A 23642-nucleotide genomic window follows, 5' to 3' on the forward strand; every position below is an offset into this window, starting at 1 on the left:
TTATATTAAAATTTATATTAAATTTTAAAAGATAGTTATAAATTCTCTCTCTTTTGTAGGATGATTTCTCTATGATGAAAAATTAAATAAATAAAAGTAAATAAAATTACTTGTATACGTATTTTTTATATGAGAGAAAATTTTATATTAAAATTTATATTAAATTTTAAAAGATAGTTATAAATTCTCTCTTTTTTGTAGGATGATTTCTCTATGATGAAAAATTAATGAGACCGGTTTCATAAATAATAAACTCTGTGCTGTTATTTGCTTATCTGCGATATAAAGTCGTTTTTATCATATTGAAAGTTTCATTATGCTACATCGTTGTAGTATGAAGCTTTTATGCATCGCGTATATTTTCTAATGTAAATTTAATTTAATATACATCAACCATAGATTCATTGACCAATTTTTCTTACGTTATATTATAAACTATATATATATATCTAGGACACACACATATGTGTAATTGGGGAAGATCACACAAAGTTGTAAGTTATATAATAACATTTAATAAATTCTAAAGTGCACAATGGAGAAGATTTAAATACGTCAAATATAAGAAAACATTTTCTTTTTTTCCGTACGTTCATCACTTTCGTACTTATTTATCAATAGTTATCGATAAAATAGGTATATCATTTAATATCGAAAAAGCCTAATTAATTTTAGGACTGTCGAAGGAACGTTTTCGTGTTATTTTAAACTTTAAACTCACAGTATATACCCATGAACTTTTAAATGCAACGCTTATTCATTTATTTGCTCTAAAAAAGTTTTACGTATACGAAGTATAAAATATTTGTGATAAAAATAATATTTTTCAATGATAGAATTTTTTATGCTTTCGGCGATGCTATTTATTCTACTCTAAAATTTAGTTGAAATTTAATTGTTGAAATTTAATTAAAATAGTTATATTATCATACAGGAGAAATTTGAATGTTGTGCAAAGTGAGTTCGATAATTTTATTTTAATTTCCCAAATTTAATTTGATATATATTAGCGCGAGAATTAATAATTATAATTCATAGAACACGTTCCCCCTTTATGCAGAACTTTTAATTGCGACCTTCGAGCTTCGACCGTTCATACACATATTTACGTACGATCTATATGCAAATTACGATGAATGTAAAGGGCAAGCTTTTACCGATATAATGACTGGACAATTTTAGTCGGCTAAGATGTGTCAGATAGAATGCTTTGAACGTAGAGAAAATCTCTCGTCATTAGCGATTCTCATCGCTTCTACCTTGACAATCGATTCTCCCGTTCAAGTAAGAAAAATATGTTTTTTTTCATCGAGAAAACACACATATCACAAAAAACATTCACATAAAATATGTTTAATATACGTATACTTTAGAACTATTGTGATTTTCTTTTCAATGATAAATTATGTAATAAATTTGTTCAAAAGTTATATCAAAAAGCTATATGTCATAGCTTTTCATTATTCATATAAAATTTTTTTATAATTAAGTCTTAAATTTTTAAAATAAAGTTACAATTAAGTGAGAAGATCAAATATCTTCGAATTCGTCAATATTTTATTACTAAAATAAAATTTTTTTAAAATTATTTTACTAACATCTGAAAAATCACATTATTTATTGTAACATTTATTTTAATTATTTAAGAAACAGTTTTTATATAAGTGGTGCTCAAACTAAAACTTATTTCATAATTATCTCTGTAATGATACAGAATATGACATAGTATAAAATTAAATGAAGGAGTCCATCAATATAAGATATTCTTTGCCATTTCCTTTTCCCAAGATATTTTAAAAAGAATATAATAAATATCTAACAGTATTAATATTTTATTCAGTTTTTCCAAAACATTGCATCATTTTAATTATCACGAAGAAACAAACCTTTTAAGCACACTTATCCATTTGATATCATCGTCTATGTGAGAAAATTTGAGCACCACCAGTTTATATAACTACGAGAAAGAATTTAAGCCTTGGAATTTTATATTAAAAGATAGAAAGTTCTGTTACTTGTTAAACGTCCTTTTCGATGTGTAGAGAATTTCTTACAAGAGAATACCAGTCACTTCGTGATGCACATGGTGTCGATCTGCGATGAATGAAAGTCCATTTGCTTCGACTGAAAGTCCGAAGTAACATCGACTCCACAATTCAAGGGATTATCTTACTGCGAGGATGATTGCCGGACTCCGAGAAATTCACGTAATCGCTTTAATCAGACGCCCGTCCTGAAATGTGTTACAATGATCCTTTTTACAGGATTATCCGGATATTTTTCGATTAATAGAAAACTCACATAAATTTGTAGCGTACATGAATAATGCGACTTTGAACATAATTCGCGATGCGTGGGTATTTTACATACAAATTAAAAAACTGACGCTCTTAAACAAATCAATTAATTAGTACGTGAGTTTTCTAAAAATGGTTTTTAAAATAGATTAATAAATTAACTGCGCAAAATTCAATAATTTAGAGATTTTAAACTCGATTGAATGTAAATAGTTTTAATTATAAAATGAGGAACAGAGTATTTTATTTGAATAACGCTTCAAGTAAATTAGAGATGCTCTATTACTTCGTAAAAAAAAAAGAAAAAAAACATTAAGCGATTGAAGGCAATAAAAAGAGTCATGAATGAGAAACATATCACATCAAAAGTTTCTGCCGAATGTAATCACGAAAATTGCAATGCATTGCCATTTGCTCTTGCCATTCCCTGCACCGGTGCGTTATCGGCTTTATAACTAATATAACTCAAAAAATAGATTTGTTTTATACTTGCGCTGGAAAGTCTGTTCGTCAACTAGAGATTCTTTTATTTCTCACGCATACGCAACATGAAATTAAGTAAATAATAATTTTAAGATGCAAATCTTGGTTTCGTCATCTTAAATTATTCAGTTTCATGACATTTATTACAATTATTGTACTTTATATAATTAAAAAATACGGACACACTATATAAGTGATGTTTTTATATAAAATATAACTCTTTATATCTTTATTACGTGCTTATGCCACATTTGTCTGTATTATAATAAACTTTTTTTAAATTATGTACAATTTACGATAGAAGCAACAGTTACTTGAAAATGCAAAAAATATAGAGAGGAACATTCAAATGCCACATGCATTCTAATGCGTGCATGCAAATTGCAATTTTAAAATAATATCACAATATTCTTTTATACATAAAATAAATATAATAGGAAAAAAATTATTGCAATATATCGCTCCTAATTGCTCAATAAAATAAAATACGACTAGTGATAAATATAATGGTAAACATGATATAAAAGATAGCAACATCTTACATTTTCTAATGATCTTTGTGATATATGCAATCTCTTGTTATTTGTAATAAAAAACAGCAAAAACATCACTTATTATATATAATAGTATAACATTGATAGTATAGATAAATATCATACGAAAAAAATCAGTGAAATGGATAATCAAATGCAACTAAATACCTCAAGAAAATGCGCATTCAATCTCCTTATTTCTTTGTCCTTGTGTTCTGTAACACAACGTATAGAATGTTGTAAAATTGCCTTGAAGAATTATGTAAAAAATGCAAGTACATATTCTTAATATTAATTATATACAACTGATTCTTGCTAGTTTATTTGCAAATTGAAAATATGTACGAACCCTTTTCTTATGTCATTCTCTATGTTAGTGACAAAAATTAAATTACCCTTTAAGACACACTTTCATCTTATGGCTTGGAATTATATGCTGTTAGAGAGTTTCTATCTAAATTTATAATTTTAAAATAAGTAAATTATATTTGGAAATTTATAAATATAAGATTTACATCTTTATACATCTTGATTATATTCTAATAATAGATGATCAATTTATTCTTTTATCGTGTCCATCTCATTTGTGGTTGTTATAGAATTATGAAATAATGTTGAGAAATATGCTTATATTTTTTTAAGATCGAGAAATATACTTAAATGAAAGAGAGTATTTAAAAATACGGAAAAACATGAATAAAATGTTCCTCTCAGTTCGATAATAAAAAATATTTTAAAAAACACGTGTCATAACATAACGTTATGGTATCTAAATCGCGACCCTAAAATTTCGAAAAAATTAATTATGACCCCTAATGAGTAAAACTTATTAAAAAACAGCGCGTTTAAAAATATGAGAAAACATTAATAAAATAGTCCTCCGTTCGATAATAAAGAATATTGAAAGAAGACGTGTGGAAACCTAACATTATGGTATCTGGGTAAATGTGGGGACTTTAAAACTTCAAAACTTTTTCATTATTATTACTCACTCGACAGATCGATCCAATGGTGAGGTGTTTCCGTCGCAACAGCACAACCTTACTAATCCGGCGGGCCTCGTTTCTTCCTTCTCGATTTCGATCACTGTGTCACATGCATGTTTCACGAATCATCAATTACGACTTCTGTATCGTCGTTTGATTAACGTACTCAAATATTTGCGAGAAAAACTAGCAAAGTTAATCTTTGCAAATTAAATAAATTCTTGTAATTTAATTAGAGAAAAAAAAATATATATTCAAATTTGTATTATAAAGTAACTTATAATAAAATTTCCTTGTGGAGATATTACATTTCAAATTGCATATATGTATATATCATTAACTTATAATATTGGAATTATAGATTCCTGATTTTTGTAATGTTATTTCGCAGCTATACTTAATCCATTAATGAGATATGTCAAGTAATGATCGCATATCTACAATTGTTATTCTGCACAATTGTTACATATGCAACAATATTAATAATTGTGCTGCACTTTAACACATAACAGTTTTCTATTGACACAAAACTGCTCTACGGACGGAAATTTAATAGAAAGAATAGATATACAATATATTGTATATGTATATACGTATAAACCAGCAATTAAATGCTGATTTTTCAAAAGTTAATAGAATATTTGTTAAGGCTTTTAATATAATATGTTAGAATTATTTTTGTCGTTATAGATCGCATTAAAAAAAATTAAAAACAGGTATCTTGCAATAATTAATTATTCATGTACGTGACATTACTTCAGTTAAAGTAGATTAACTAAATCTTAATGTTTTCTTAATCTCTATATTTTCTCATAAAATATTTTTTTTTGTTCTAAATAAATGGCATGTTTTAATAGAAATGTTTCTGTCATAATATAATATCAACTTTTCTGTGATAAAATGAGCTCAACATGATTCTCGTTAAAGAGGATATTAGTTGCTGTCCAAATATATATATATATGTTTTTGTACATGTTATACTGTACATGTGTGTATACATTGTGCTTATTGAAATATTCGTGTCAAAGATAATTTCATATTAATTTTTTCACACTTACCCATCGAAGTTATTCGATGAGGCTGACAGCTGAAGGCCGATTGTTTTCTGTTCTGATTGTCTCTTCTTAGAAAGAGATAAGCGGCAATAGTTTTATGTAAAACGAGTCGTACCTGGGTAAAAAATAATGTAAAACTTATAAATGATAAAAAATAAATTTTATAATAAAATAATTACATGTATATAATATATCTTTTTCATTTTAATTATAAAAATAATTATTAAATAATTAAACTGATTGTCTTAGATTGCACGCGCTTTTCATCTATATATTATTCTTTACTTTTAATTGTAGTTTTTTCTTTACCAATTTTGTTGCTACTTTTCATTATCAAAGATATTAATATAAATAGAGTTATAATAATACAATTATATTTATTTCTATATATTACCAAAAAATGGGAAAAAAACGTAGAAAGAAAATGTAATGCAATGATTTAAAACGCCGAACTTTTCACTCACCTCGCCATTAAGGAAGCAATAAAAGGTCGCGATGAAGAGGCCCTGAAATGATCGTAGAAAATGCGTCGAGTACGACCACACCGCGAATTTGCTTACGTTATCCAACGGGGCCTCAATCATAAAGAGTATATTAGTGATGCCTAATAATGGTAAAAGTACCACGGTCGCTTTCACGGCTTTTCTGCGAACAGCAAACGGATCGTCTTTAATGGGAATCGCTTTCAGTATCAATAATAATGATTGTTAGTCGCACAACAAAAATCGTTTATAAAATGCAACTCAATAATAATAAATTACGTAAATTTCTTTAAAAATGAAGAGATTAAGCTTATGGAATATTAATTTAAAATTGCTCAATCGGGCAGCAAATAACAAACTCGAAGAATAAGTCATTCAATTGAATATATTGAAAAATCAATAGCTATCTGCGCCAATTTCTTGCATTTCTTGGAATTTCTGTTTGAGAAAGCGCGTAATATGTATTTTCTACTAATTTGAAAAATGCTTTGAGATATGTCAGTGTCGCATTGATCTTAGAGTTAAGATCTTTCGTGTTTGAACTGACTATTCGAATAACATTAAAATATTTTTAATAAATACATTAAAATATTAAAAATAAATATTGATTTTGAAATATTGATTGATATTAAAAATAAATATTATATCCGAGTGGTATATACATATATATCATTATTAAATACAAAAATATTTATTTATTTTAATAATGTGAATAATATAAACAAAGCACACACTTAATTTTTTTACACATTAAAATGTTTATATAATTGTCCGAATAATGTATGAAGTAATTAAGCTCATTTATAAGCAAAATCAATTTAATCAAGAACAGTTTGCAAGAAATGAAAACTTCCAAGATTAAAGACAAGCACATTTTAAACTCTCCCTTTTTAATCTTTTGGCAAAAATATTAAATTTCCTTATTTCTTATACTTACAAAACTTGTTTAATTTCGCTTGTGTGACTCTGTCGTAGCTTCACTACGAGCACTCTTATAATGTTCAGCAGAAACAAGAAATTGAGCTAAAAAACGAAAATAAATGATAATAAAATTATATAGTTATTTATTAGTAATTAAATTTAATTAATTATTTAATATTATTAGTTGAAAATCTCTTATGTTTTCTTTTCTTTCATAAGCATTAAAACTCAAGAGCAATAATATATACATATATTATTTCAAACATTGCATATATGCATTACAATTTCACTATTTATCGCATGATTAAGAAATATAATTAATATAGAAACAATTAATTTGTATGTATGTGCGTGATTAATATAATATAAAGTATGTAAAATAAATTTTTTTTTAAAAATTATTATTAATACTTTGTTATAATAAAATATTCACCAATATGACCGCGAATCTGGGTCCCTCAAGGATCCAAAAATAGGACGACAAATTGTACCCTGACCAGCACCTGAGAAATCTAATATTGCGAAATGTAATATTTCTGACTACAGAGTACAGTTGCATCACTACTGAATGAATTGTTAAAACCGTTATTTTTTTAATCAAAACAGAATTAATTCTTCTTAACAAAGACAGCAATAATTTTTAAGCAATCTACGATTAAAAATAAATTATTTGCAAAGTAATCTCAAAGTGATAAACAGATAATAAAATCGTATTCTTTAATTCATTTCTAAACTTTTATTGAACTTTAAGCGTTTGACAAATTTTATTTTAAGACTTTACTTGTTGTATAAAAACGCAGAATTGTGAAAATTACAATTTCTGTCAATATATTATATATTATTCAATGATTAATCAAAATTCAATAGTGATGGCACACATACTGGCTTTGCATACTCTCAATAGTCAAGCAATCAACGCACTTTGATTTCGGATGATAATAAAACGTCATAATGATAGCCCAAGCCAAAGTCATCAGCACCGGACATCCCCATCCAATGAATCGATACATTCGGTAATAAGATGTCTCTTGGAAGACTGTCACTATAAAATCGTAATCATCGACATGCAATAACGCGTGAGACTAATCAAATTTAAATTAAACGCAAGACTTTGTCAAAATGGTATTTATATTGTTAGCTCGACTATTTTATTTTAATTTTCTTCGGACTGCTGTGATATATAAAAATCATAATAATTTCAATACGCGAATCGTAGCCAGCAATCTTTTAATCTGAAGTTCTTTTTTAAAGCTATTTTAACGTAAGAATCGCATATTTTTGAAGATATACTTTAGTATAGCTCTTATGGAAAAATTTATATAAAATTTATATTAAATGTACATGCGGCTACTTACCAGTCACCATGTTGTGTAAAAACAGACCCTCTATGAACATCCACATAAACATCGCGGTCTTGACGTATTCCAGTAGCACGTAAGTGGCTTCGCATAGCACCGGCTGAGAAAAGAAATAAATAAATCCGCTTTTCACGAGAAAGCGGGAAAATAAACCGTGCAAAATTTGTCTTTGTGAAAAAAAAAAAAAAAACGAAAAGAAAAGTAACACCTAGTTCTCGATAATGCATTTATTTGACCTGGAACGACTTGATTGCAGTATGGAATTACATTCTCGATAAAGAAGATTTATTTCCGTCGAAGAAAGTAGTGATACGGAAAATGCTCTTCTATAATTACATGGCGTTATCGGAAAATAATGTGATAGAGAAATGCGGTAAAAAATATTTCGTAATTTTCTATATATAAAGATATCTCGAGAAAAAATAATTAACTCTCTTTGTTCGTGAAATCATAACAGTGAAATAATCTCATCTCGTGTCTTACAGTATTTCCTATTCCTCGTTGTACGCCGTGCGGCTTCCTTCGAGAGATTGCAATGTCTATGTACAGTATTAATCTAATTAGCACCTGCACGACCATGGCAACGAAGAGATTCTTGTGGATCCTGGTCCTCGTGTTCCGTAAGGACCTATGACATTTTAAGTAATATAAATTACATAAAGAAAATCGCAACGCCAGTCAAACAGATAAAAAATAATAAGTTGATAGAACAGGAAATAAAGAACAGAAAAAATTAGTTGAGACTTCATTATATGTAAGGTGAAAATACCAATGCTTGGACATGCACCTATATCTGGAAATTCAACTTTCTATCTAAACTTTCAACCATGAACATATGTACGTACATTTAATATATATATACATTCCATATTAAAAGTTTAGATATCCATATTTAAAAACCGAAAAAATACGAATGTCCAGATGTAGATGCACGTTCAATCATTGGTACTTTTATCTTATATTTTCATCCGGAAACGCTCAAACTTTAAAGATATTAATAGATGTAAAGAATAGATGCTGAAAATATCGCACGAAAGGCAACATAATTATAATAAATACATATACTGAATAATAACACATGTTATTCAAGCAAACTTGTCTCGATGACTTGTTTCGAGAGACAAACAAGTATGCTATTTATATGAATGATATTCAATAATTTTATATTTACAACAAAATATACAACCCTATTTACTGTGCTTGACTTTTATTGCCATTTTTTACCTCGATTTGATATAATCAATGATAACTATAATCACAAAAGAGCCTTTATAATTGTGTTAACTTCATTTCTCAACCACGAGACATAAATTTATGCAAATTAATATCCGATCTTCGCGCTGAATGCATTGAATGCGCACTTTACATAATTACATTTCATTGGATTAATTACTCCATATGTATATGATTTTATACTACAGTGTACAAATATATGAATGTGTATATATTCTTTTTAATATACAGGGTGTCCGGTAATAGTCGCATCAACCGTCGTGTGCAGATTCCTGGGATCATTTGGAGACGATTTTTCCTCAGCAAAAATGTCGAGACACCAATAATTTTCGAGTTATAAGCGATTGAAAATAAAGGGTTTTTCGCAAACTAAGCCTTGTGGAAATAAAATAATAATAAATTCACATTCTTCAGTTAATTTTAGGTAGAGTTTACTTTAATAGAATTTTAATTTAAGGCTTAGTTACAAAGATACATGATGGCAAAAATTGAAAACATGCAAAAAATAATGATCTCCCTCGACATTTTCGCTGAGGAAAAATCGTCTCCAAATGATCCCAGGAATCTGCACACGACGGTTGATGCGACTATTACCGGACACCCTGTATATATATATATATATTTGTCAGTTCAGTAATTATTGATATATATACATAATTATGCTTTCCATCAAATATGGAAAATGCAATTGTAAATATTTTTCTAAAAGAATTGGATTTTTGTTTTTTTTAATATATATTTATTTAAAATTTATTATTTATTAAGTTTCAATTAAGTTTCTATATACAATCTAAACACATACATTTTACTGACTGATTAATACATATTTCGCGCAAATTATTGTTTTGTTCCTAAATTATAAATTTTTATAACTAAATAAAATAATTAAATCCTAATCTCAAATAAATATTACTAATTAATCCCAATTAGTTCCAATTATGTGTAAAAATTATCGAAACTGTTTTTTAAAACTGCACTGCTATCTTATAAAAGATTGTTTAGAGAAAAAAAAGACACGATAGACAATAACTGCGCTTTATCTGAATTCTTTATAAACTAAATATTGCTTTTTTTCGAAATACTCACCTAAATCGACAGAAGATCAGCAGAGAAGCAAATAAAGCCACCAGGGAAATACTAAGGCCAACAAACTCCAGAGTACGAGTCTTCTCGGCTATTTCCATTTTCATCTGAAAAAAAAGCACGAAAACATAAAGTTTCGTTCGTGCATCATTATGAAGAAAAATTTGCATCTCATCGATATACTGCGAAAACTTGCAAAACTTCTCAAAAGGAAATATACACTGAATTTTTTGATACAGTGAATAATCAAGAGAAACTAGGTTATCACATTTCTATGCCATAAACATTTAAAAATGGCTTCTATATTTTTCATTGATTAAATAATTTATTAACTGTAAGTATTAAGTTTTAACTAATCAAATATCAAATATACATATTTTTTTTTATATGTATAAAATATACAGTTATTTGTACATTCATTACAAATATATTTAATTTATAAAGCATAAAGCATACGTTTGTATGTCAAAAACAATAAAGCACAATTAACTGACAGAATTCATCTTGGAGAGTAATTTTGTGGAAAAACCTGGTAAAATAACATTCGTAAATCATGCACAGTTAAAAGGAACTAATTTGCGTGAAAAGGCAACAAATGAATAAGTTGCATGAAAATACACGCTTCCAAGAAATCAAAGTAGCATTGCCTGAGATTAAAAAAAAAAAAAAAAAAAAAAAAAAAAAAAAAAAAAAAAAAAAAAAAAAAAAAAAACAACATTGTGATGTGATGAATAAGTGTTTCCCACTGCTATATACATATATCCACAAATTTTTTATTATATCTAAATTACGTACAGAAACAGTATTGGAAGATCTGAATTCACAAAAATAGTGAAGCTTCAACTTTATATGACAAACAATATTATTATTTGCTGTTCACGTAATGTGTACATCGACATTTATTTGAAATTTAAAAAAAATATATAAATCTAATATAAATTAATTTTATTTTTTAATTTAAAAATATTAATTAATTTTTTTATTGATTATTAAATATCAAATTAATTTTAATCAATGAAATTTGAAAGCTAAATATAAAACCATTTTAATTAATTTTAAAAGAATATGTAGTCTTAATATCTAAAATAATTTTAATTGAAAAATCTTGAAAAATTTAATTAATTATAATTAATTGATAAAAGTTACACTAAGTAATTTAGCCAAACAACACATGTTTATTTAATTCAATATCATATAATTGTATCCAAGTTTGGTTTAATCACAGAAATTCGTATATTGTGGTCTATGTTAGATACAATGCCTGGGTGATACTTACTTCGCCCTCGAGATTATTGTTGTAGACCCTGTAGTGGAGCCACAGCATTTCTGGTGTTAAGCAAGTGGTATAGTTCGCCCAACCGGTGGGTGAATCTTTATCCGTACTTGTGCCATTCTGCGACTCCCAACAACCATTGTAACCGCATTTTTTCTCCACGGATTCTGAAAAAAAAGAAACATATAAAAAGAATTGAGAACTAAATATGTGTCGTTTCATATCTTCGCACTTCATCGACAAAGGAATATCTTTATTTAGTCATATTATTTATTTTAATAATATTAAAAATAATTTATATATATATACACATTAATATTTAAAATAACTAATATATACATCTATATTTATATATATTATTTTTTTATATTAAGAAACGTATACTACATAATAAGAAATGGCGCGTTCAATGGACTTCAGAGAGATGAAAGAGAAGAAAATCTCGCGTAGTATATGAAACGTCTTAAAGGTTTCCTTTAAGCTTGGAAAATTGAAGAGTTGACTGCAGTCGCTTTGGTATATCCGACATGTTGCATATGAAACGAGATAATGGAGAATGCTATATCATGCTACTATGAAATAAATCGTTTTTCAAGATTCTGGTAAAGCTGGCTGTGCACAATATTTTACCGAATTAATAACTCGAATTTTATCTAAGCTATCCTCAGCTTTATCTTGTGAGACTTAAAATCTTATTTTGTACCTCCGAAATCTAAAAGAGCGTAACAAATTTCCTTCATCATGCGCGGCTGACTATAAGAATTTCCTGAGATAATCATTTTGGAATTTTAAAAAATGCCAAAATATTTCAAAGTCTCGTTTTCTTTCTTAACTAAACTTCTCATCATAAACAAAAATGTTGATAAGTTCTATATGAAAAATATTTTTGTAAGTGTATAAAATAATTTATCATATTTATTTGAAAAGAATTTATTTTCTAGACAATTTTATTTGGTAAAAGTTTTTAGTAAAAGTTTATAAATAAGCTGACAATTGAAAATATATTTTACATCAAGATTAGTTAATATATGTTTGCAAGTATAAATATAAATTTATTTTAAAGAAAATATAATCCGAACAATTTATTATCTAAACTGAGATTTGTAGCTGTGTCAGATTTCCTAGATTAAAAATTATGATATACACAAGCGATTGTGTCAAGTTTTTCTCAAAATTTCTTAATCTTTTGCTCTCGTTTTAGAATGCGCTGATAATCATTACTAATGTTTTTTACAGACGGAAAGTACAAAATCAAGCATTAAAAATTGTATAGCAAATAAAAGTTGCGTAGACAGTTGCTTTATTTGTGATAAAAAAAACGAAAAAATCATGATAATATCGACAGAAATTAGTTTTATGACACATTTATATAGCATTTCGAAATGGCTCGTTGACAAGAAAAATGACATTTTATTTACTAAGATGCCCCGAAGCAAAATTCTCTTCATATATTATTATTTTGCTGCAACAGCGATGATGCAACTTGTATATATACCTCGGGGTAAGTTCTCAATCATGTTCAATAAAAAAATTAAATATATCAAATAAATATACTGAGAATTGTCCTTTTTGTTCAACATTTTTATATAATTGCTTCCATCCTCGCAAATAAATTTCAAATAACAATATTTGTTAAAATTTACAAGTCGGTGATTATTGTATAATAATGATTATTATACATATATTTCTATCAATATATAAACAGACAAATCTATGAATAAATTTATAAAACAGAAGTTGCAAAGAAAAAGTATTCCTGTTGCTTTTTTAAATATAACTAGAAAATTTCAAAACAAGGTAAAGTGCCCTTAAAAGCTTTTGAGAAGTTTTCGCGATAAACGGTTCTTCAACAAAAATATATGTAGATCTACGTTTTCGAAAGCGAACATTTTGTAACAATACCATAGCTTTTAAAAATTCCTGTACATAGAACTAGACCTGTACTAGAATAAAACGCGATTTTATTATAATTCTATACTTTAAGTTAATAATCAGATATACAATGCAACGCGAAAGCAAATAAGTCTTTTTAAATGTAATGTCGCGTCATAAACATAAAACCCAGACTAGTCGCTAATGTAAAGCATCGTACTGTTTTAACGTTTCTCTTCATTTTTTATTTAGACTAATTAAAATTAAAATTATACTTTATTAACAAGTACAACGTAATTAAAAGAGAACAAAAAATTTTATTATAATATAAAAATACGAATATATAAATATATAAAGTATCTAATACTAAAATAATTTATTTATAATTTTTTTTACGTAAAACGCATTGAGTTTATAATCTATATATAATATAGATTTGTTTATAACAAAGATTATGACTGAAATCTGTCTATTTTGAGCACAGAAACGATACTGTACTTATTTCATATTAAAGAGGAAGTACTGTTGCGATTCATCTTAGACCTCGATTCCTTCGCTCTCGAAATTTCCAAATAATGCGCTTTTATTAAATTGTAACAAAAGCTTATGTAAAATGATGTAAGGACTTAATCTTCAAAATCTCAACATTATCGACATATCTTTAGAAATTAACCAAGTTTGTTGCTCGAAATCTTTGAAACTTCTCCTTTAATTAATCAAGAATCTATTATATCATATTAAGAATTGATAATATTAAGAACTTTCGATATTAAATATTTGAGAAATATAGAAAAAAATATCTTAAATTTTTATCAATAATATCAATTTAAAGCGTTTATTTTTATCATATATATTTTATTTTATTGTATGTATTTAAAAAAATCTTTTTGTAATAAAATCGTTTTTAAATAGAGGAGAATAGTTAATGTTTCTGAAATATTACAGTAATAATTCTGTTTTTGCATATGTAGTGGCTTTTTATAAAAAAATATATTTTTTATATAAATTAAAATAAATTGAATGTGAAATAATACTATAATACTGAAATATTGAAATAAAGCTCTTATTGAGAAATAAATTTATTGTAAATAAAATATGATTTTTAACAATATCTAGATAATTTTTTTAAAAACGACGTATTTACGTAAATTGAAAAAATTCAATGTTTTTTATGGTTACAGATTAAACAAACATTTTCATAATTTTATTTTAATCAAAAGATGAAAGTTGAGAAGGTTTAAAGATTAAAATAAAAATTGGATGTTTTTATATGTTAATATTTGTTTTTCTTTCTTCTTATAATAAATATGAAATGTATAGTATTCACGTACTGCTTTATAATGTATATGTATCTAATTTTAAAACCTACTAATTTTGCATATATAATTACAAAAATTTTTACCCAATTTTAGAGAAAGTCAACTTTAACAAAAGTTACTTTACAAAATAAATTTTGAAATTTCAATAAATGAAATATTCATAATTGTTGCATGTATTGTCGATTCAACAAGAGTCTTTCAACAAATTAATTATATATATATAGAGATAGAGATCGGAAAAAATTAAGATTCAAGGGCCATTTCAAATGCGTATCTATTATATGTATGTACATGTACTTACTAGTTGTATCGAATCCATCCACAAAGGGGCATCGTTGTTTCGCCGTGGTAGAGGCTTTTGTTGGCGGCCAACAGAGCAACGAATCCCATACCGGATTGCACCAGAATTCTGTAAAACAGAGAAGGAATAAAAAAAATATAAATTGCGACCTCCCTTCTCTCTTCTCGGAATTGTGATGGCAATGCTGAAATAATATTTTCATACGGAAAAAAAACACGGTATGTAAACGAATTACACATGATTGCGATGAGAAAAATGATACAATTTTGAGGATCATACTTTACCTCCATACGGTGCGATGAAACGTTTGTACTGAACATCACAGAATTCTTGGGTATTGTTGCCGCTGGCATCCAGATCCATTTTTGTTCAGTGTCTCTACATTCTTATTTTGGTATTTGCAATGTAGTCAATAGAAATGTTCAGTAGTATTCTGTAAATAAGTTCTTCCGTCTTTTATTTTGTTTTTTGTTCGCTTGTCGCTTTACTTTTCTCGTCATTTCTTTTCGAATTAAAAAAAACAATAGATATATAAATTATAAATTACGTTTGCTCTTCTCTCTTTTGCAAAAAGAATGTGTTTGTTTTCTCTAGATCTATTAATCATCTCTGTCTGTCACGCATTTAAAAACTTAATATTTCTTTATGAAAAGTGTGTTGATACGCAAAAATCCGTCTTAAAACATGATTGTTTGATGCTGTTAATACATTAATGTGCAATTCTTATTTGAAAAAGCAGAATAACATAATAGCTTTTAAATAAAGTGCATATTATTATCTGTGCTGGAGCATTGATTAGCACTTCTTTTAGAATGCATTCATAGTGTATAACAAAAAAGTTATTATATATTGCTTCAATTATGTCAACAATATTATCTTTCGTGCAAAAGAATCAGCAAGTTTATTAAAATTCAATGTTTAATATACTAAACCTATTTAAGACATATGCCTTTGATGTTTGATATAAAATTATAAATACGATATAAAATTATAAACACGATCGTTGATTATAGCCAAGTTCAACTAATTCTGTTTCTCGCAATTTGAAATTTGTTGATAAAACGACAAAATATATATGCTAAAAAAACGCAGAGTATTTGATAAGTTATCACATTCATCGGTCATATGTCATCACTACACAACTATTCATAAATGAATAGAACTAATGTATAAATATTTACTTGACCATTCGGAATTATTTGCAATATATAAATATGTAAATAGTAAATATGTGCGTTCATTCGCGTAATCGAATTAAATTGTCTCTGCGTAATTTCTCTTGATAATATGCATACAATTATTTCTGCATATTTGATAGTTTTGCAACAATAATTATGTTAAATCCAGAAAGTTAGTCTGAAGGGATTGTATAAGAGAGAAAAGAAAAAAATTTTATAATGGTGTTAATTGAATAATTATTAAAAAATTAAAATGTATATATATAACAATCATAAAATATTATATATAACATTGAAATTAACTAAAAAAGTTATAACTTATAAGAATAGCAATACAGACTCTCTGCATAATAATAATGGCAAATGTCAAAGTTTGTTTTATTAACATTAAAGCTTCATAAAATACCAAAAATTTACTTTTATTAATTTACTCAAAAATAAAATACAGAAATATTATCCATTAAATTAGCAAAGTGTGTATGTTTTATTTAATTTCTCATATAGTTTTAAATACTTAAAAAACTCTTTTCTAAAATATGTAATTTTTCTTAACGATAATTTTTATTTTATATTAAAAATAATAGCTATTAATATCAATATATATAGTTTTAAATTAGATTTAAATATAAAATAATTTATTCACATATTAGACAGATATGAAAGCTAACATAAGTTACTGTTCATGTCAGCATATCAATACGCGCGGTCCCCTATTGAGCTTTCAAGTGAAAGAGGTCAAGCCGAGAATTAACACATTCTCCAATAAAGTAGCTTGAAAGATTTGAATGCTCCCAAAAGTCTGTCATGATCTTATTATTCTGTATGACGTCAGCGATCAAGAGATTATCAGAGAGATCAGCTCTCTCTATAGTCAGCACATAAAAATATTCAAATTAAATATAATATTGTAGTTATATAATAATAAATATTAAAATTAAATAGTTATATTCTAATCTTTGCAATACGAATCAATATCTATATCTATATCTAGTATCTTTACAAAATTAAAAAGTTATTAATTTCAAAGAAATGAAACCGCGGGTTTTATTTAAGGCTCATACTCTCGAGATTTTCTATTGTTAGTGAACAATCGATTGTGGTGAACATGTTGCAATTTGCAACCGCAGAGTTAAAACAATTTTTTTCCCCAATAAATCTTTTACATCCGCGATTCTGCATTAAAATAAAAATTGGTTTCTTCTTCGCATTTAGTAGAAATTTAGACAACTTTAAATTTATAAAAATTTAAACTCAATAAAAAAAATTGTATTTTATTTCCAATTTTATATTTTATTCGTAAACAACTTTTATTATTAGAATAATAATAAATCGAAAAGGCTCTAATACATAAATACAAATTCAGATATGAAAAGGATTAGTAAGAACCAGACACAGATTAAGTGCAACAAAATTCTTTTTAAATTCCCCTATACTTATTTTGAAATAAGTACTTACTAGAAAAATAGAGAAAGCATTTTAACAATACATTTGCAAAACATTTATTTGCAATTAGCTATCAAAATGTTTCTTTGTCATGTGTTATACACATATGATGTGCAATTTGATTAACAACAAGCGTATTTAAAATTCAGTAAAAGACACACGTAGCGAATGAGATTCCAAACATACGTTAAAAATCACGCGACATTGTTTTCCTGTTTTCGAGAGACCTAAAAAATAACCAAAATATGCTGCGCGTCCGCGTGTGAATATAATTTATTTACTTATATTTCTATTTATAAAATCGTTATGAGTTATCAGTTTTCAATTTTAATATCTTTATAATTAATTTATTCAAAATTACAAAATTAAAGAAAATCTATTGTTAAAATTAAATAAAAAAGAAAATTTTATAAATAAAGAAATTTAAAAAACTGATAACAGAATTTACAATATAGTAATTTATGTATAATATGCTTTATTCTAATTGTAAATATAATTATTTCTAAAATTATAATTATTATATAAATAACTTGTATATTTAAATTAGATTAGGTTTAATTAACTGCATACATCTACACATCATTATATATTTTATTAATAAATATCCTTAAAAATAAACTCTCTAAATTTATGTGTTGTGTTAATAATATTGTGTCAAACGAGTTTAATTTTAAATGTGGAATTATTAATCCTACATTACTAATTTCCGCGATACTCTATATCGATGCTCTATATATTTACAGTCGCTCTGGGATTTTAAAGATAAATGTGCGTCCGTTTTATTCGCAAGAGACACGCGAGTGTTTTTAACCATGATGATTAATCTCCGAATGTCAAACATAATTTCGTAATTAAACTCAACGATGAAAAATTATCGAGAATAATATTGTTTTTAGAAATTTGCAACGATTAATTTACTTCAGCTCGAATGTACACTCAAGATAAATAAACATGATCGAAACAATCACTCAATAATGTCAATATTATTAGATCGTTTCGTAAAACCTAATATAAATACTACGTACAACGTTTTTTTAACAAACAAATAAATTCACGGGCTATCTACGGATTTTATTCACGGACAGTATTTTCTGATCACATTTACTCATACGTCATGTGTGTCTTCGATTAATTTTAAAATTGCAATTCAACAATATTTTTACTGGTGACTTTTATTAAACTGTATTTAATAATGTCGTTTATAATAAAACAAAAGTTTTGTGCGAGAAGAGAAGCTTCTGTTTATGAAGGCGTTTTTGACTTACAGATTTTTGCCTATATTTTTATTTCAAGCGAAAGACAACAGAATGTTTAGATTTAAAATTTTAATTTGTGTCCAAAGTTTGTATATCTGATATTCACACATATTGTCCGCACATATATACATCCCAATATATGTACATAAGGTGCCTCTTTAAAACTCGATAAATATTTCGACTTACTTAAATGCAAAATAAATATTAAATGCTTAACTTCTTGTGATAATATAGACAAGCTACTAAAGCTAAGCATTAATTATAAAAAATCAACTAGATCAATAAATAATATCGAATTATAATATATATAAATAAAAGATTAATAGTTAATGATAAATAATAATATTATATTGTTTATCTTTCTTTATTCTTATTCGAAATTTTGAAAGCAATACAAAATTATAATTTTTTATTAAAAGACGTGATAATATTAAGATTAATTTGAAAATATTTTTTACATATACACATAAACAGTTACAGTTTTAATATAAAAATAAGCAATATAATTCGATATTATTTTATCATAATAATTATAATGTGTTGAAATCTTACCAGTACTTTCGCCGTTTCCCTGCCAGTGGTTCAAGTCAGTATTAATCAGCCCCAGTCTGACACAAATTGCTCTTCCATTCTTCAGAATTCTTCAAACGATAAAAAAGTATGTATGAATTTTAAAATTTATATATTCTTGTCACACATAATAGAATGATATATTTAACTCAATAAAAACGATTTTCATTAAAATTGATACACCTAATTTATTAATTTCTCTATGATAAATAAACGTGTTAAAGGCTATAATATTAAAAAAAAATAATTAAAATAATATTTCACATATGTATAACTAGGAAATATTTATCTTGTCATAGATATTTGTATTTCATGCGTAATACAAAAATCTTTAATTTAAAAATCAAATGACAGAAGAAAAGAGAAACAATTATACAATTAAAAATCATAATTAGCTGCATTTTAATTGAAAATAAATAAACTCAAAGTATATACTCTACATCAATTTCTATTACTGGATAGTAGCATTATGTGAAAAAAAATTAGACTCCACAAGAAAATTTGATAATTATTGACTGTAATTTGCAATTGAATTTAAAGTGAAGATTGAGAAAGATCGCGCGGTATATAGATCAAGAAATGCGTCATGTATTAATGATAATGTCTTTGGAACAGAATTATTTCATGAATCGTCTTCTCGAAGACCGATAGACACGCGAAGATCTCAGTGGATGCGCGTCGACTGTTTCGCGCTTGTATAAATCGCGCTTCTCAACCGCTCGAACCTCGAGCTCCTAGCGCAGCTTCCCCCACTGGTCCAGTCGTTCATCAATCGCATATTACTACTCCTATCGCTGCTTCTTTCATGATTCAAACTTTTTTAATATACATAACTTTTTTACAATTTTAGACCTTTGAAAAGTTCACGTCATGAATTTTAGCGCCATATTTTTGACAGAGAAAAAATTTATTCCTGGTATCAGATACAATTTTCATTATCGGATTTTCATTATCTCGGCATTTTTTCCGCATTCAAATATTTCGAATTGATCGACGCGAGAAAATATCTTTCGCAAAAGCAATCTGCGCGTAACGGAATGAGACGTGTACCTGCACCTCTTTGTTTATTATTGTATCAAGTTTACAAAAAATCAAAGAAGACTATCATTTCAATTCAATAATGATTCCCTTGTAATGTCACGCATATACGCGCTTACACAATGTGACACGTGTGTAACAAAATATCGCCTCGAGCTATGCTAGTTATATTATGGTGCACGAAAAGGAAGCACGGTGAATGCAGCACGATTCTGCAACATTGAACGATAGACGGACGCATTTTAAAATATAATACTAACAATTTAGAGGCTCTTCTATATTAAATATAAATTAAGAATTAAATAGGCTATAAGAGCCGTACGCGGATTTCGGTGCGTTGATTCCAACGAAAAATTAAATTTCGTTAGAATCAACGCACCGAAATTTGCGAACGGCTCTTATAGCCTATTTAATTCTTATAATTTATATTTAAAATATAATATATATACATCTCGTTATGTAGGGTATTTTTCCTGAATATATTTATATATTATCGTTTGTAAATTCAAATCGCGAAACTATTGAAGCGCAAATATAAAAATATTTTCCATATATGTACTTTAGAGTGCTATAAGCAGCATCTATATACAACATAGAAATATATGTATATACAGGAACAAATTAGATTCAGGATATCAGCTGATCGCGCAAAGCATAGGAAATGCGCCATTTGCCTTCATTTAAATGCTACATAGCTAAATTACATATATTTCTCGTACATGCAAATCGCACATTAGTAAACATTCGGGATACAGCCTCGACAACATCAGTACCGTGCAAATGTCTCAAAAGAAATATGCGTAAAATAAAGAAAATATTTGAAAGAACAATAATTTTATAGCATAAAAAGCGCACATTTTATTTTATTAATTATATTCTTCTTTTAAATTTACCTTTTTTCTTTTCTAATTTTCTTGCATTATTACGTTTTGTTGTCGAACGCTGCCTCTTCATCGTTTTTATTTTGCCATTATTAAAAGCAAGCAATATATATTATTTAAGAGATGTTTTTAATATTAGTTGCAATATAAAGCGAAGCTTGAACTTGTGCTTCCTCTGTATCTCCGTTAATGCCAACATCGTTAACTTGCGTAACGAAACACGTGTCCAATCCCATGGCTATATCGCATTTTATTTTCCCGCGTTAATTAAACGAGATGCATATAGATTACGCAACGATAAATCGTTAATTAATATTACGCGCAACAATTGCCATGCATCAGAGATTGCAAATAGCGCGTTTTCGAACCGCATCGTTTACGTAACGACACAGGAGCGAGAGCACACGTACGAGAGCATACGTTACGGCCACGTGACCGCGTCCGCGTGTAACGATGTTACGTGCTGAAAACGCGCTTTCGTTTATGCGCTTATTTTATCGCAGCCACGTAAGCGTCCTCCTCGTTTCACCGCGAGAATACAAAAGATTTACGTAAATATTATGCAAATAGAAAAACTCTCGGATATATCTAGAGCATATAATATTATAATGTTTTGTTATGTCACACATTCAGTGTTGTGCTTAGATGATTTTAAAATTAGCTAGATATAAAGATGAGATAAAAATATGTAAATTCATCTTAGATAAGATGAAGATGATTTTGTTTTAAATATATCTAGATAAAAGATAAAATTATATGACGATTCATCTAGATAACTTCCAGATAATATTATTTTTAAAATCGCTTATGTAAACAGTTAAAAAATGTAAATAAATAAAAATGTAATGTAAAATAAAAAAATGGAAATTATAAAAGAGATATAAAAATATATTCATAGTTTTTTATTTATAAGTTTTTATCGTTTACTGCTCAAGTTCTACTACTTAAAATATTTTCATGTGCTATGAAACTCTAAATCAAATTATCTGAATATTATTTTAGATCATTTAGTAAAGATAACACTTTTTTTTATCTAAGATGCAGATATAGATAATACATTTTTTAATTATCTATATAAAGATAAGATAACGTTCATCTAGATGATCATCTATATAATTTTATTTAGATAACAGCAAACACTGCACACATTTTATTTAGAAAAGAAGAATGAGAGAGAGAGAGAGAGAGAGAGAGAGAGAGAGAAAGAAATTAATATTTATAGTTTTAATATTTACCGTAAAATAAATATGCTGGCTCTTTTTATTCTTCCGTGAACAATAATAAAGCACAGTAAATTGTATTTTTCATGTTATTTATATTACTTATATTTTCCTGCGACGATATATATTTCTCAGTATTCATCAGTATATCTGAAATCGTAAAAAATATAATGTAATGGCAAAACAAGATAAATCTTCTATGGTAGTAAAATAATAACATAATTAATTATCTGTCGATCGATAAAATACTTCTATGCAAATTATATATATTTTCCTATTAAGACGATTTTTTGGGCGTATATTTAATAAGACATTTATTATTGAAAGGGGTTATGTGTATATGTATATATTATTACTCCTGAACTATTCACAATACATAACCTGTTTTACAATAGAAATAATGCTAAATAACTTCAACAAGTTGATAATTTTAAGGAAACAATTCACAATAATAAAAAATACAATATAATACTCACTATCGAACGTAATAACGATACTTCGTAAATCCTTCATATTGGAGCGGTTAAATTTACAAATTGCCAACTGCAAAATTGGAACATACCCTATAGTGATTGCCAACTGCAAAATTGGAACATACCCTATAGTGAGAAAGGGATTTTTAGATTTTCGTAGTTGGTAACACTGCGAGTACATGTGCGCATGGTAAGAAAGATGATAAGAAAATATGACGTAACGTGTAGAAAACAAGTCTGATATTCGGAGCTTCTGTCAAAGGCGCTATTGATAGACCACCAGCAGCTGATGCTGCTGGCAGAATCGGTCGGCGATATAGAAATATATTCCAGTAGTTTATAGTCGATTGAGTTTTTTCTCCAACATCTCGTCGGGAATCCGAGGCA

The 23642-nt window shown here is 27.1% G+C and overlaps 1 protein-coding gene across 1 annotated transcript; it reads right to left on the reverse strand.

The window, feature by feature from the left end:
• Positions 1 to 183: 183 nt before the first annotated feature.
• On the reverse strand, positions 184 to 23442 carry Pdfr (Pigment-dispersing factor receptor). Its single transcript, XM_083055532.1, has 17 exons — positions 23259 to 23442; positions 22798 to 22932; positions 19626 to 19714; positions 15481 to 15629; positions 15197 to 15304; positions 11708 to 11871; positions 10435 to 10538; positions 8599 to 8743; positions 8113 to 8215; positions 7679 to 7799; positions 7191 to 7269; positions 6774 to 6859; positions 5819 to 5999; positions 5358 to 5469; positions 4306 to 4399; positions 3482 to 3528; positions 184 to 2233 (listed from the first exon to the last, which is right to left on the reverse strand). Exons 4-16 carry the CDS (start codon positions 15557 to 15559, stop codon positions 3483 to 3485), a joined length of 1422 nt encoding a protein of 473 aa, XP_082911658.1. The 5' UTR covers positions 15560 to 15629; positions 19626 to 19714; positions 22798 to 22932; positions 23259 to 23442; the 3' UTR covers positions 184 to 2233; position 3482.
• Between the last annotated feature and the right edge of the window lie 200 nt (positions 23443 to 23642).

The sequence above is a fragment of the Prenolepis imparis genome, unplaced genomic scaffold (genome assembly GCF_030444845.1).
Source record: "Prenolepis imparis isolate NDT839.2.m4 unplaced genomic scaffold, iyPreImpa1.0 SCAF_15, whole genome shotgun sequence".
Taxonomy (NCBI): Eukaryota; Metazoa; Arthropoda; class Insecta; order Hymenoptera; family Formicidae; genus Prenolepis; species Prenolepis imparis.

What these genes read in the sequence shown, in the direction of transcription:
- Pdfr (XM_083055532.1), bottom strand. Translation starts at nt 15,559, where the DNA reads ATGGATCTGGATGCCAGCGGCAACAATACCCAAGAATTCTGTGATGTT. An exon ending in AACGAGGAATAGGAAATACT is followed by an intron (nt 8,216 to 8,598) that starts GTAAGACACGAG and finishes TTCTTTTCTCAG; the next exon opens with CCGGTGCTATGCGAAGCCAC. An exon ending in ATTGCTTCCTTAATGGCGAG is followed by an intron (nt 5,470 to 5,818) that starts GTGAGTGAAAAG and finishes TTTTTTACCCAG; the next exon opens with GTACGACTCGTTTTACATAA.